Source organism: Astatotilapia calliptera, chromosome 10 (assembly GCF_900246225.1).
Source record: "Astatotilapia calliptera chromosome 10, fAstCal1.2, whole genome shotgun sequence".
Classification (NCBI taxonomy): Eukaryota; Metazoa; Chordata; class Actinopteri; order Cichliformes; family Cichlidae; genus Astatotilapia; species Astatotilapia calliptera.
In genome coordinates this window covers 9,228,424-9,242,051 of record NC_039311.1, presented here as the reverse complement: position 1 = coordinate 9,242,051, position 13,628 = coordinate 9,228,424, and the positions used below count along the sequence as shown (strand labels likewise).

General features: G+C 40.3%; 1 protein-coding gene across 1 annotated transcript; it reads left to right on the top strand.

Moving 5' to 3' along the window:
• Nucleotides 1-197: 197 nt before the first annotated feature.
• On the top strand, nucleotides 198-9,500 carry ppm1db (protein phosphatase, Mg2+/Mn2+ dependent, 1Db). Its single transcript, XM_026182668.1, has 6 exons — nucleotides 198-880; nucleotides 2,635-2,863; nucleotides 5,105-5,229; nucleotides 5,349-5,530; nucleotides 5,775-6,002; nucleotides 7,331-9,500. Exons 1-6 carry the CDS (start codon nucleotides 364-366, stop codon nucleotides 7,766-7,768), a joined length of 1,719 nt encoding a protein of 572 aa, XP_026038453.1. The 5' UTR covers nucleotides 198-363; the 3' UTR covers nucleotides 7,769-9,500.
• The last annotated feature ends 4,128 nt before the right edge of the window (nucleotides 9,501-13,628 follow it).

The following is a 13,628-nucleotide window of genomic DNA, read 5'->3' as shown; positions in this document are numbered from 1 at the left end:
AGAGTCGGCTTTTGAAAATTATTTATTGTTACCACTATAATACCAAAGCAAATGTTTCAGGTATAATATAACATGAGCTTGTCGTTGCGAGGTTTTCGAGCTGCCATGAAGGCAGCACGACAGGCGGGAGTGCTATGCGAAGTGTCTGAGTTGATGCATTTAAAGAGAGAGAGGGAGAGAGAGCGAGTAAAGCGACGTCATTACGTACAGCGGGACGTAGCTGAGAAGATAAACAAAAAAGGCAGGAAGCCTTCGGCTACACAATCGCGGCAAAATCGGTTTAAAATTTTAGCTTGGAGCTGCAGTTAGCAACTACATGCAGCCTTTTATTGCTTAGGTACGTGCCACACGGAGTTCACAGTCATGGACGACGCAATGATATTCCGTATGAGTGCATTTTCCGAGCAAGGAGGGAGAAAATACATGGAGGATGTTGTCGAGATAAGACTCGAGTACGAGCCGACGCCGACGCCAGCCGAAGATTATCCAAATTCTCAGAGACACGGGGGACCGGGGAAAGCGGAAAGTGAAGCTATCAAACAGACTCAGAGTGAGACCCACGGACACGAGGTTTCCGCCGAGTCGAGTCCAGCTACTGCAGCGTGGACAGAGAGTTTATCAGACGGGAATAGCGACAACATCAGTGCACCAACATCAGACCAAAAAGACGCGGAAAATCTAGTTGATACTCGAAGGTCCGTGGCGTTTTTCGCCGTCTTCGATGGCCACGGGGGCCGAGAAGCAGCGCATTTCGCCAGGGAGAATCTGTGGGGTCTGCTGAAAAGGCAACGGGGGTTTTGGTCGAAGGATCACAGTGAAGTGTGTGCCGCTCTACGGAAAGGCTTCATCGCTTGCCACCACGCAATGTGGAAAGAGCTACGTGAGTCATCCAAGTTATCTAACTTGCACTTTATTCCCTCATATTTTTTCGCTGGTGATCTTTATTGCAGCACGACGGGCATAAAATCTAACAATTACGAGTATCGGCATCTTAGATGGCAAAATGCTGTCGCGTGAGGCAGCATCCCACTCAGCTGGTTGCTGGTGGCTCCCCCGACGGCCAATCCCGTTACAATTAACAGCGAGCTGTCATCTGACCTCGACTCAGCCTTCGAGGCTGTCACAATATGATGTTGATATGATAGGATGCAAAGACATTAATGGATTGGATTTATATAGCGCTTTTCAAGGCACCCAAAGCGCTTTACAATGCCACTATTCATTCACTCTCACATTCACACACTGGTGGAGGCAAGCTACAGTTGTAGCCACAGCTGCCCTGGGGCCGACTGACAGAAGCGAGGCTGCCATATCGCCCCTCTGGCCAACACCAGTAGGCGGGAGGGTAAAGTGTCTTGCCCAAGGACACAACGACCAAGACAGAGAGCCCGGGGATCGAACCGGCGACCTTCCGGTTACAGATGCGCTTCCCAACCCCCTGAGCCCGGTCGCCAAAGAAATTAATGGTTAAAACGCAGGGAAAATACTGTTTTAGAGATAATTTTTCAGAGATAATATTCATAGTTTCATTATTTTTGATAAATGGAATGAAATGCAATTAACCACGAGTCAATGTTCAGTCTTTCCCAAATAGCATGGGACTGCGGGTTTTAAAGTATATATGGTAAGATGAGCTTTATGGGACTGGATTTTTTTTTCAAAGTGAAAAAACAGTTTTCAGCTGTGTGCCCCCCCCGCCCTTAAAACACAGTCACACACTCTCTCTCACACACACAAACACACGATCTTCATTTCCTCCTGTAGGTGCTGTAAGAAGAGGTCACGAAGATGCAAAATCCACAGTTTCCTGTGGTTTCCCTAAAGGTTATAAGGCAGCGTAGAGGTTTTTATAAAATTTTATTTCGGGGTTCAAAAGTGAACATATGCCTCTCATTCTTATGCAAGCTGACCTTGTAATTTTTCTTTTTATGTAGTAGGCTGTTTTAGATATGAGCTTTCCAACTGTGATTCTGCCTAGATTTCTAATTCAGTTTCTTTTTTTGTTTTTCGATGCAGGGAAAAAGCAGGCCTGTATTTTTCTGTTTGTTTGTTGTTTTACAGTCAATGCATCTGTTTTTATTATCATACAATATTAACAAAAAGAAAAAAAATACTCTTGCGTGCGACTTACGCAGGGAGCAGCTCCATTGGGAAGAGTTTAACATCATTATTTTCCAGTGCAACTTTAGGGGAAACAAACAAAACATATACCAACATTGATAATGGGACTCAATGAACTCAATTAAAACCATTTAAAACCACTTCCCTTTAGTTCTGATTGTGCTAACACCTTTATTGGATCAGCTTTTTAACTCACTGAAGCTTCATTCAGACTTGTGAATCTCTGTAGAGCCAACCGCATAACCTACATCAGCTTAAGGTTTTTATTTACAACTTATCTAAGGCATAGATTTAACACACAAACAGAAATCCACTGTTAATCCTTGCATTCGTTATAATTCTATGCTTCATAGGTCTGGAGTAAGTTTCTAAGTATCATATTCATAATGTTAATGTAACTTCTGCTTACCTATTAATGTAACATTTCTTGTTATATTGGTACGCTTGTCTAGATTTTTTGCTAAGTGGTCTCAGAAAGCTGACTTACATTTGACTTTTCTTTTCCCCTTACAGCTGAGTGGCCAAAGACTATTACCGGGCTGCCCAGTACATCGGGCACCACAGCTAGTGTCATTGTCATCCGTGGGGTTCACATGTATGTTGCCCATGTAGGGGATTCAGCTGTAGTGGTTGGAGTGAAAGAAAATGACTCTGACATCACGCTCCAGGCACTTGAAGTAACACAAGACCATAAACCTGAACTTCCTAAAGAGAAGGAAAGGATTGAACGACTTGGTGGCAGGTGAGTCATGAACAGAACCTCAGAGAACTTCTTCTGTGAGGAACTTGTCAAGACTACAGAGTTAGAGGCTCTGTCAGATAGCCAAATAATAAATGTAAGGTGGCTCTCGCTCAGGAGGTAGAGCAGGTCACCTACTAATCAGACGGTTAGTGGTTCTATCCCCGTCTGCTACAGTAGAAAAGCACTATATAAGAACCAGCCCATTTACCATTCAAATCCAGGCATTTGTTCAGTTCCAGCATTGCTGATCTTCTGTCAAGCTTAAATGTCTTTTGGATAACTTGTCCATGTATTAAACACCTTTTGTTACCAATGTCTGAAAATATTTTAATGTCTCAGTGGGTGGCGTCTTATACCTTTAAGCCACATGTTGGCTGGTTGGCTTCTCAGTGGAAGTTCAAAAGCTGTCTTGATTGTGCTTGTTCCTAAACTGGCTAATGATAATGCAGAAAAGGAGTCCGTTAATCATGAAATAAACATAGCCAAGTGTGCTTGGTCCCAGCATAAAATAGAATCCATTTAGCATTTTTCAATTGGGAACTTTAGAAACCCTGCTAAGGCTAGCTAGCTGCTGCTTCAGCTATTGAGCAATTTGCATTGGTTGCATATTAGATAATATTACTTTGCATTAACCAGACGATAAACAGTGTTATTGTGTTATTATAGTGTTATTATATTTCTTTCTTGTTTGTCTGTACAAATACGTGTGTGTGTGTATATCTACACATATATTCGTATCCGTAAATGAAAATACATGTAGACGAGTATATATTGGGTTTTTTTTGTTTGTTTGTTTTATTATGTCTGAAATAAATAAAGATACATACATACATACATACATACATTATTGTAACCCTTCAGACCAAATGGGTATGGCTATTTCGTCCAAACTCTTGAGACTGAACTGATACATCAGCTTGGGATTTCTCAAATCAATTTTTCTAACTTTAGCTGGCAGTTCTCATAATACTGACTACACTAATCAGACATTCTATTAGGTACACCTAGTTGGTAGTGGACTGGAGCCACTTTCACCATCAGAACTAAAAAGTCTTCATGGTATAGATTCAGCAACCAAACATTCCTCAGACATTTCGGTCCTTGTTTACAAGATGAGCATCACAAGTTCAGCCATAAGCATCTAGATACATTGTTCTAAAGGGATGGACATGTTCATCAACGGTATTCAGGTTGCCTGTGGTGTTTAAATGATGCTCACTTGGCACTAAAGGGCGCAAAGTGTACCACAAAAACTTCCCCCACACACTATTGCACCACCAGCAGCCTGAATCACTGATACAAGGCAGGATAAAACCATGGTTTAGTGTTGTTTACATCAGATTCTGACCCTAACATCCATGGGTTGCAGGAGAAATCAAGGCTCTTCCAATCTTTTCTTGTTCAGTTTTGCTGAGCCCAGTGAACTGTAGCCTCAGTTTCCTGAGGCTTCTTAGCTCACAGGACTGTCACTGGGTGTGGTCTTGTGCTGCTGTAGCCCATCTACTTCAGAGTTCAGTGTGTGGTCGATTTAGAACTGCTCTTCTGCATCATCTTTTTCTACCTTCGTTATAACCAGTGGTTATCTGAGTTAGTGTTGTCTTCCTATTAGTTTGACACAGTTTGGCCCTTTTTTTTGACACCAACAAGGCATTTTGACCCAGTGAACTGCAGCTTGCTGGATTTTTTTTCTTCTTTTTTGGGGAGGAACCTCTGTATAAACCCTAGAGATAGTTGTGTGTGTGATCCTAGTAGATCATCAGTTCCCGAAATACTCAGAACCCCTGCCACGTTCAGAGTTACTTAAATCACCTTTCTTCCCCATTCTGAAGCTTGGTTTGAAATTCAACAGTTCGTGTTGAGCATGTCTACATGCCTTAAACATATTGCATTTGTACTATGTGACTGACTGATTAGATATTTGCATTAACACTCAGCTGAACAGGTGTTCCCAACATAGTGGACGATGGGTGTATCTATAGCTATCTACAGTAATAGTCAGAGGGTGTTTGGCCAGCAACTTGGAACTAACTAGATGTGTTTTGTTTTTTTTGATCATGCCCAAATCAGCCTAACTGGCATTGTGCAGGATTATATCTATCATTACTGTGTGAACACAAGCTGCAATTAACTGCAAGCAGTAGAATGATGACTGCAGTTCACTTGATGCGTGCGGGTGTCATTAATAACAATGATTTTGAGCAAAATCTTGTATTGAAGCGTTTCTTTGTTTTATTTTTGTAGTGTAATGAAAAAATCTGGGGTGAACCGTGTTGTGTGGAAGAGGCCCAGGCTGACCCACAATGGCCCTGTGAGGAGGAGTACAGTCATTGACCAGATCCCTTTCCTGGCCGTAGCCCGATCCCTTGGTGAGAAATTTAACTCTTTATTTATGAGATGTTTAAATGTAAGTGCACGATGTGAGTAATGGCCTTTTTTTTTTTTTTTAATCTATTCCCACTAATTATAATTTCTTGTGTGTTGACAGGTGACCTCTGGAGCTATGATTTCTACAGTGGAGAGTTTGTGGTTTCTCCTGAGCCTGATACCACCGTGATGACCCTTGACCCCAAACGACATCGCTACATTATTCTCGGCAGTGATGGACTGTGGAACATGATGCCACCCAAGAATGCTGTTAATATGTGTTATAGTCACGACAAAATGGTGGTACGTAATAGTACCATTTTAATATTTTTACGTTATGTTTAATGTTATGTTTACATGCAGTATAGTGGTTTGGAATTTAAAACGGTTACAACGTTTCTTAAGGTAGATGCCTGCTATACTTATTAGAGTGGGGCAGTTTTGAATTGATTTTCACACTTTCACCTCAAGTAAACACAATTTCAATTAAAGTGGTATCACTGGAAACCTGAAAACATTGATTCTCTTTATCTCTTAATTTATTAAGGGGCCAAAGGGAATGTCTTGTGCCCGCCGGCTGGGATGCACAGCTCTGTTGTTTTGGAAGGAACGCATGCTCCGTGCAGATAATACGACAGTGATCGTCCTAGCCCTACAGGAACGCGGTGGCCCACCTATCCCTATGCATCGAGATGAGATTGTTGTCGACATGGCTACAGGAATTGACCACGTTCCTGGCCCAGGGACGACTTATAACACATGTGAGGTCCCAAAGGTCAGTGCCCTAGCTTTTCTTTAGCCTTTTCCTTTTGCTCTGTTTCCATTAAAGCATATACCCAGTGTGTTCACAGTGTGTGTTTGTCTTTGGCTATTCACTGTATTGTCCTCTATATATATATATATTTCAGTCCATTTTTTTAATTATCATTTTAATACTTTCACCAGTTGGAATATGATTATTGGTAAACACCTAGAGAAATTAGCCAAAGGTCACACAATCAGTTTCCATCAGAAGATCGATGGTTTACCAAATCACTTTTTGTTTTCGGGGCCCAACAGGCGGAGCATGAGGATGGCATGTTTTATGAAGAAGATGAGGTATTTGGAGAAGAACATGAGGGATGGACTTGCCTGGAGTGGTAGTGAGGTGACTGACTCAGCAATGAAAATGTGTCAAAAATGATTAGCCCATGATTTGCCCTTCTCAAGATCCAGGCTGGTCTTACTGAATCTGATAGGAAAACGCAGCTGTTTGGACCAAAGGATGATTACATCTCTGTACAACCAGTTAAGCTAATTTGTTCTGAAATACTGGTATTATTACCTCCAATGTAGCGCTTTTGTTTATTTAAATCTGTTCATTGGTATTTACCAGAACATTACTGACAAATGAGCACCAGTGGTGGGAGACGGTGAAACGGCTGCTGTTCTCAGATTATTCCCAGGTTGCACTGGCACAACAGCTGGCATCAGTCTAGGAATTGTGTTACAAGTTTCTGTCAAAGATCTTATTTAAAATGTCAAATTTTTCAGTGTTTATTGACGCCAGTGCCTTTAGCATCCTTAAAGTCAAGAAGACGGTAACCCTGATGATGATTGAGTTTATGATATGAGCGCTTTTACACATACTCTGAACTGCAGCTCATCTAACGCTGTGAGATGGCATTGGGAGAGTATATTTACACTTCCAGAGAAGATGATGATTGTTAAAGATGACCAGTTTATTTAGGCGGACAGATGGAAAACGGGGATTTTTAGGACTGCATTTACTCACCTTTATCATTCTTTCAGATGCCAGTCATATATCGATATTTACTGTTTGCATCATTTGCACATTTATCACATGTGCATGCAATACACATAAAACTCAGTATAGATTCATTTTTATATCTCTGAGTTTGTCTCCATGTCTCCATTCATATAATATAGCTTCCATGAGTCCATCTCATTTTTAGCCGTAAGTTATTAAATGGCAAATTTTTTGTTTGTTTTGTTTATTCTTGACAACTGTGTTTGGATTTCAAAATAAAAGTACTTAGTTTTTGGAATTCTATTTAATCACTCAATAATAATGCTAACTTTTTAATTTTCACTTTATTTCAGTGGAGTGGTGAACCACTGAATGTTCCCTCGCCTTTCAAAGAAAGTTCCACAACTCTGGAGCAGGCATTTGGGTTTTACGAAGCCGCTTTCTGTGCGACCACACAGCTCTTACCCGACATCGACTCCGTCGGGGACGCGCTGCCCCCTTCAGACGATTCAGCCAATGTTTTTGAAAAGCAAGACTCGACCACGCAGATGGACTGTGCTACTTCCCCTCCGCCAATAAAAAGGTCTCGCCGCTGTTCGCACGTCTCCCCAGAACTCAAAGGTCCTCATCGTCGGCTCGGCCGGCCCCCCAACAAAGGTTTGTCCCCAAAGACGCCTCACGGCGAGACGGAAAACGAACAGTCCCTTCAAACTCAAAGCAGAGAAAGAAGCTCCTCTGAGGAACGCAGCATCCTTTCACAGCACCACAACGCTGCCTTGTGCGTGTGCTGAATCTGGTCTCATACACAAGGTGGTTTCTGGCCGCGACGCTGAACTAATGAACTAATGATGTGCATCGTGTTGACTTTGAACCAGGTGTGCCACAGGCCTATTCCTAAATGTATAATTTTACTACAAAGTCCTTTTTTTCCTTTTGTAAATATGTCAGAAATTGTGAATATGTTATTCCTTTATATTTTTTTTGCCCCCACTTTGTGTTTGAGTTTTGATTTGCCCTGTTTACGCTACCGAGTGTCATACTTTTAAGTTTGTACAATATATTCATAAGCCAGCTAATGGGAGATCAGAAAATCTGGCACAACATCAGTTCAGCAGAACTGTTAAGCATGTGATCCTCGAGATTTTTAATCAACTGTTCATGAACTATTGTAGATTGTTTTTTTGTTTTTTTGTTGTTGTTTTTAACTTGGTGGATGGTATTACATGCTAGCCTTTGTTTGACTAGATTTAATATTTCACATCAGTTGTTTGGATCCCTGCTGAGTTTAAATGTGCTACTGACTCAGCATCTGGAAAGGGTTCAGAGCCAGTTCACATCAAATGGGGAGGCTCAGGTTCTGTGTATTCACTTGGAGAGATGCCTCTAGTACTTATTATTCTTTAGGGTTCAAGCAACAGGTGTGAGGAAATTATGCAGGTTCTGGGTTTTAATCTGTATTAATTATGTGCTGTTATGATCACAGCTTTTACTCATATGATTGATGAATTTCATGCATAGCTTGTGTTGTGTTAAAGGCTAACTTCACACAGATTACATGTTCTCATAATAGTTTGTACACAATTTGAGTGAAATGGTCATTTACTGAGTTCTTTTTTTCCTTTTTGGGTTTTCCTATTGTTCTGTTCCACTCGCCTTAATTTATTTTTATTTATCATTTGGCCAATTGAATGACACTTTTGGACCTCTTTACAACTTTAATAAAGGCAGCTAAAGAGGTTATTGACTCGAACGGGTGTCTACGTATTGGAAACGCCAAGCACACTACCTGTTCACTAGGCACTAACAACTTCAACATGTCTTCCTCTTTGTTGTTCTATACTGTATTCTTTGTATATGCATGGTTTTGCATCCGCAGCTTGTTTGACTCTGCGAAGGCAACACTTTATGTTCCATGAGTTGACTACATTAAGTACCCGATTCATGGTGTTGTGTTTATACGGCAGCTCAGCAAAAGTCCCGGCTCATTCGTTGCCTTCTTTTTCCATTTTAAAATGTCATGGATGCCTTAGCACAGACGAGTCCGACGTGCTCTTCACATTATTTTACATATTTGGGAACCGAACTGGTGACAATCTCTGTGGCCCAGCCTCGAACGCCACACACCTTCAGTTAGTCTAATTAGTCGTTAGTCTAATTCTACCATTTGCACTGCATCACACTAAATCTGCTCTGCGTGGTTAATATTTTGTTCCTGTTACTTTGAGCGGTTTGTTCGTTTTTGTACGGTGCGTCAATATGCAATAGAAGTTTGTACAGTACATTATTATGCAAAGTAATCGGGGTGTTTCAGGAGTCTGGCATGCTCAGATCTATTCAATGTTTTGTGACGTGTCCAGATGGGTGTTAATGGGCATGTGGTGTGTTATGACAAATTAAAATGCTTTGGTCTGACTTTGTATCCAAATGCTGCCGGTTTTCAAGATTTAACTGTGTAAGTTACAGACTTTGAAAGTTGACTGGGTATAAAGTGTTTGCGTGTTGTAATAAAGTTCTCATTTTTCACACAGCGTCATCATTCAATAATTTCCCAACTTTGATAACTAGATTAGCTGTTTGGTAAAGCTGCTTAATCAGTAGACATTTGTGCACAGTATATAGTCTTGAGTTAGCGTGGTGCTGAGATATACTGTAGAGGGGGAGAAGAGAGGTAATAGACCATGCATTTGCTGCTATTATCCAGTAGATGGTAGCAATGTAAAGGGCTTGAATGCCATCTTTACCAGACAAATTGGGTATCTCTTATATAAATCCCACAGATCTAAATCACTAATATATATGACTTGCAATGTGGCTCTTTATGATACAGTTTTTGGACAAATAATTTCTTGTTGAACCTCTCTTTTTAGATGTTCAATAAGAAAAGTGGTCAAAAACATGGACTGATAAGAGCTACAGTTTTAGGACAAAAAAAACCCAAACTCCCAACATGGTGGAAAAAAGGTTGGTTTGACTTTGCAAATGCTTTGGCTGTCCAGCATTTTTATACCTTTTTAAAAGGAAAAATACATGGAAAAAACAAATTTCAATACAGGATTGTGCTAATTTACGCTATTTTAATATATGTTGTTAAATAGGTGGATTTTATTTATAGTTAAATGTAATTTCTCATACTACATGCCATCATTTATATTTAGAAAGAAACAAAGTCTTTTGTAGTAACATGGACTCTGACACACTCTCTACTTTGCATTTCACTTACACGTTACAGACATCAGATCCATGATAGCGTTGTGTTGACTTAAATATTTCATCGACTGTCAGCTCGGCATCTGCTGACCCACCTAACACGCAACGTTTCCCTTTTACTGCAGTCTGTCGCTGTACATCAGCCAGCGAAGCATCACTGTGTCCACCGCATTTCTCTCTGCTCCGCCTGTCTGAATTTCTTACAAATAAGCATGATCAGAGCCAGTCGAGGAGGGCAGTGGAGAGCAAACTGGATGTGACAGCTACAGGAATGTCGTTAAGTGCATTTACACAAATGTTCTACACTATTGATGCACTTGCATATTTCCAGGTTATGCTTCTTCCTTAAACTCCACTGTGTTTTGGAGACTAATGTACTTTTAGTTTTGTACTTTTCACTCTGACAGTTATAGTTGCCAGTTAATTGCTATCTAATTTATAAAAAAGGGGAGCAAAGACAATACTAAAAGTCAGACATGTCCTGCTAGAAGAAAAGGAACAGAGAAGATCAGGTACATCTGTTCCATATTCCAAGGAAATCTGGAAAAAGTGAGGAGCAAAAAATGCCATGAATACATTCAAACTGCATCTCTAGTCTGCAAATGTCCCCTTTTATTCATTCCTTCCCCCATACTGTTGGTTTGGTCACTATTAGAACAGGATTTTTGAAGGGTTGCTGCCATGAAGGGTACCATCCTCACCAACTTCCGATGCACTTCACAACAGGCCTGGAATAAGACAGAAAAACTCAGTTCAGAAAAGAACTCCAAAGATTACTCGGAGTAGGAGGAAAGAGTTCAAACTTTCAGTCTCATAGGCAGATGCGGTTGCAAATTTAAGTGAAAACCTGAGTGATTTAGTGGAGAAGCTCCTATAAACAACTTGAAGCTCAAGCTTTTCTGGCAGCAATCAGTCCCCCAGTGGCTAGCAGACATTATTTATAATGTGATTTTCTTTAGTTTATCTCCCAAACTCTTTCATGTGTGTACATAGTACAATCTACAGCAAACATTTACATGTGCTGAGTAATCTTGCACTTCATTGTCATGTGTCACATGAAATTCCATTGATTAACTTAGACTTTTGCTCACCTGCCACCTTCACACTCTCACTAATTGACTTGTTTCTCTCCAAGTGTCCCGTCTCCTTCGGGCAGCATCTCAGCAGACCTTTAATGGCTTGCCCTGCGCCACTCTTGGGAGGCTCTAGAGTAAGTGTTATGACGAGAGTGACTTCTCCACATGATGTAAAATGACGTGCCCTCATTTTCTCCCCCTGGTCTCTCTCCAAACAATGTGTGCTGGATTGTGTTCAAATACTGTTTGAAAGATAAAATTTGATCTTTTTACTAGTGTAAAAATTAGACTTGGATAGTTTTCCAGTTTTCCATAATAATTATAAGTCATCATTATTTGATTTATTCATCAGATGTCCTAAATTATTGCTGCCTTTTTAAGCCTGCTTAGTAGCTTTGATTAAAGGCACTGTCCTATAAATCATAAAGTCTCCACTTATGCTTCTTAACTGTTCTTGATGATAGCTACTGAATAGTATCAGGCTCCAAAGTAATGCAGCTTAACTCGATGGACTGTGTTGTTGCACCTTTCCATTTGCACAATATGCACTTAAATCAGGCAGGAATCTTTCACTTTATTATTTTTTCCTTTTTCTTACAGTCACCACACCTTCTTTTCGGTCATTCGCTCATACTGCAAACCCACCCAGGGAAAAGAGGGACCACAAGCCAGTGTACTCCTAGTGATGGTCCCAAACTCTGATAAATGGGGAGGGTTGCTTGAGGAAGAGCATCCAATGTAAAGGCTTTACCAAATCAAGAATGCTGCTGAATTTGATTTTCAAACTGGGTCAGCAGGAGTCTGCATTAATTGAGACTTCATTTGGTGCTGTTGGCTAATAGGTTGCCAGTAGAAACTTTCCTACTAAAGACAAAGGAAGAGGAAAAGAGGGAATCCGTGTTCAGAGACAGCAAGAGAGAAGGGAAGGCAGAAGTGTGGAAATGAGGGTAGGGACTTTAAATGTATGGACTATGATTGCTTACACTTGTAAGCAATCAAACTACTCATTAACACAAATATCTAATCAACCAATCACATGGCATCAGTTCAGTACATTTAGACACACTGACATGGTCAGGACAACCTTCTAAAGTTTAAAGTAAGCATGGTTTAAAAACTACAGTCTGCGCATTGTTGTGGCAGTGTTCATCCCTTTATGACCACAGTGTGTCCCTCTATCTTGCACTCACATGGCCTCCACATTCACCAGATCTTGATCCACTGGAGCATCTTTGGGATGCTGTCGAATGGTAAGTTTGCAACATGGATGTGGAGACCATGCACAAACCGTGTGGACTGAAATCTCTGAGAAATATTTCCAGCACCTTGTTGAATCTTTGCCATGTAGAAATGGTCCAAATATGGTCCAAAATGGTACTGTCAAAGTGACTTTCTGGTAAGTGTAAATTTTCTTTCTCTATTGCTTTTTGGGCAGCAATCAGTTTTTATTGTTCTTAAGAAGCACCACATTCCTAAAACAGCACAATAAAGCCCTATAAGCTGCTCAGTATGATGAACCTGCTTCATATTACAGACTTCAACACTTCTTACTTTACTTTATAAATCGAAAACCGAATCATCCCGGACAAAATGGTCAATGATGCTTCCTCTCAGGAAATTTGCATTAAAAGCTCATGGTTTACGATATAAAACAAACAAAAAACACCCAAAAAAATGGCTAAATTAAATCAATTTAGCAAATAACAGTGGGCCTAAATTCCTCGACACTGAGGTGAATGACTCACTTCCAGGTGTTGCAAAGGCTTGATTGCAGTTCTGGCTGCCAAGGGTGGCACAACCACTTATTAACTTTAGGTGAAATTACTTTTTCACATAGGGCCAGGTAGGTTTAATAAAAGAAATCATCATTCTAAAACTGTATTTTCTATTTATTCAAGTTACTTTCTCTAATATTAAAATTTGTTGGTGATATGATGCAAGTAAGTGTGGCAAATATGCAAAGAACCAAGAAATTTGGGGTGTGGGGTAAATACTTTTTTACAGCACTATACGAACTCACGTGGCTTACTCACTGTATCCTCAAACCCTCCAGCCATATTCTGTTTTCCAGGAATAGGTGAACTGCTTGAGAAAGGTTTGCCTGTTGATCACAAAATCCATTTAACTCTGAGCCAGGTGTCAATGTGCCCAAGTGTACAATGAATAATGCTCCATCACATTATGAGCAGACAGGCTTTGGCTAAAGTCAGCGAGACAGCATACTACACCAAATTCCGATGGATAGAAATACTTTGACATATCATTACTATGATATGCTTTATGTTTTAAATATAAAATGTTAGTTTAAAAAAAGAAATACATTTAGAAAAAAACAATTTATGCATTAATTACTTCATTTCTCAAGACA

What these genes read in the sequence shown, in the direction of transcription:
- ppm1db (XM_026182668.1), top strand. Translation starts at nt 364, where the DNA reads ATGGACGACGCAATGATATTCCGTATGAGTGCATTTTCCGAGCAAGGA. An exon ending in GGCCGTAGCCCGATCCCTTG is followed by an intron (nt 5,230 to 5,348) that starts GTGAGAAATTTA and finishes GTGTGTTGACAG; the next exon opens with GTGACCTCTGGAGCTATGAT. An exon ending in ACACATGTGAGGTCCCAAAG is followed by an intron (nt 6,003 to 7,330) that starts GTCAGTGCCCTA and finishes ACTTTATTTCAG; the next exon opens with TGGAGTGGTGAACCACTGAA.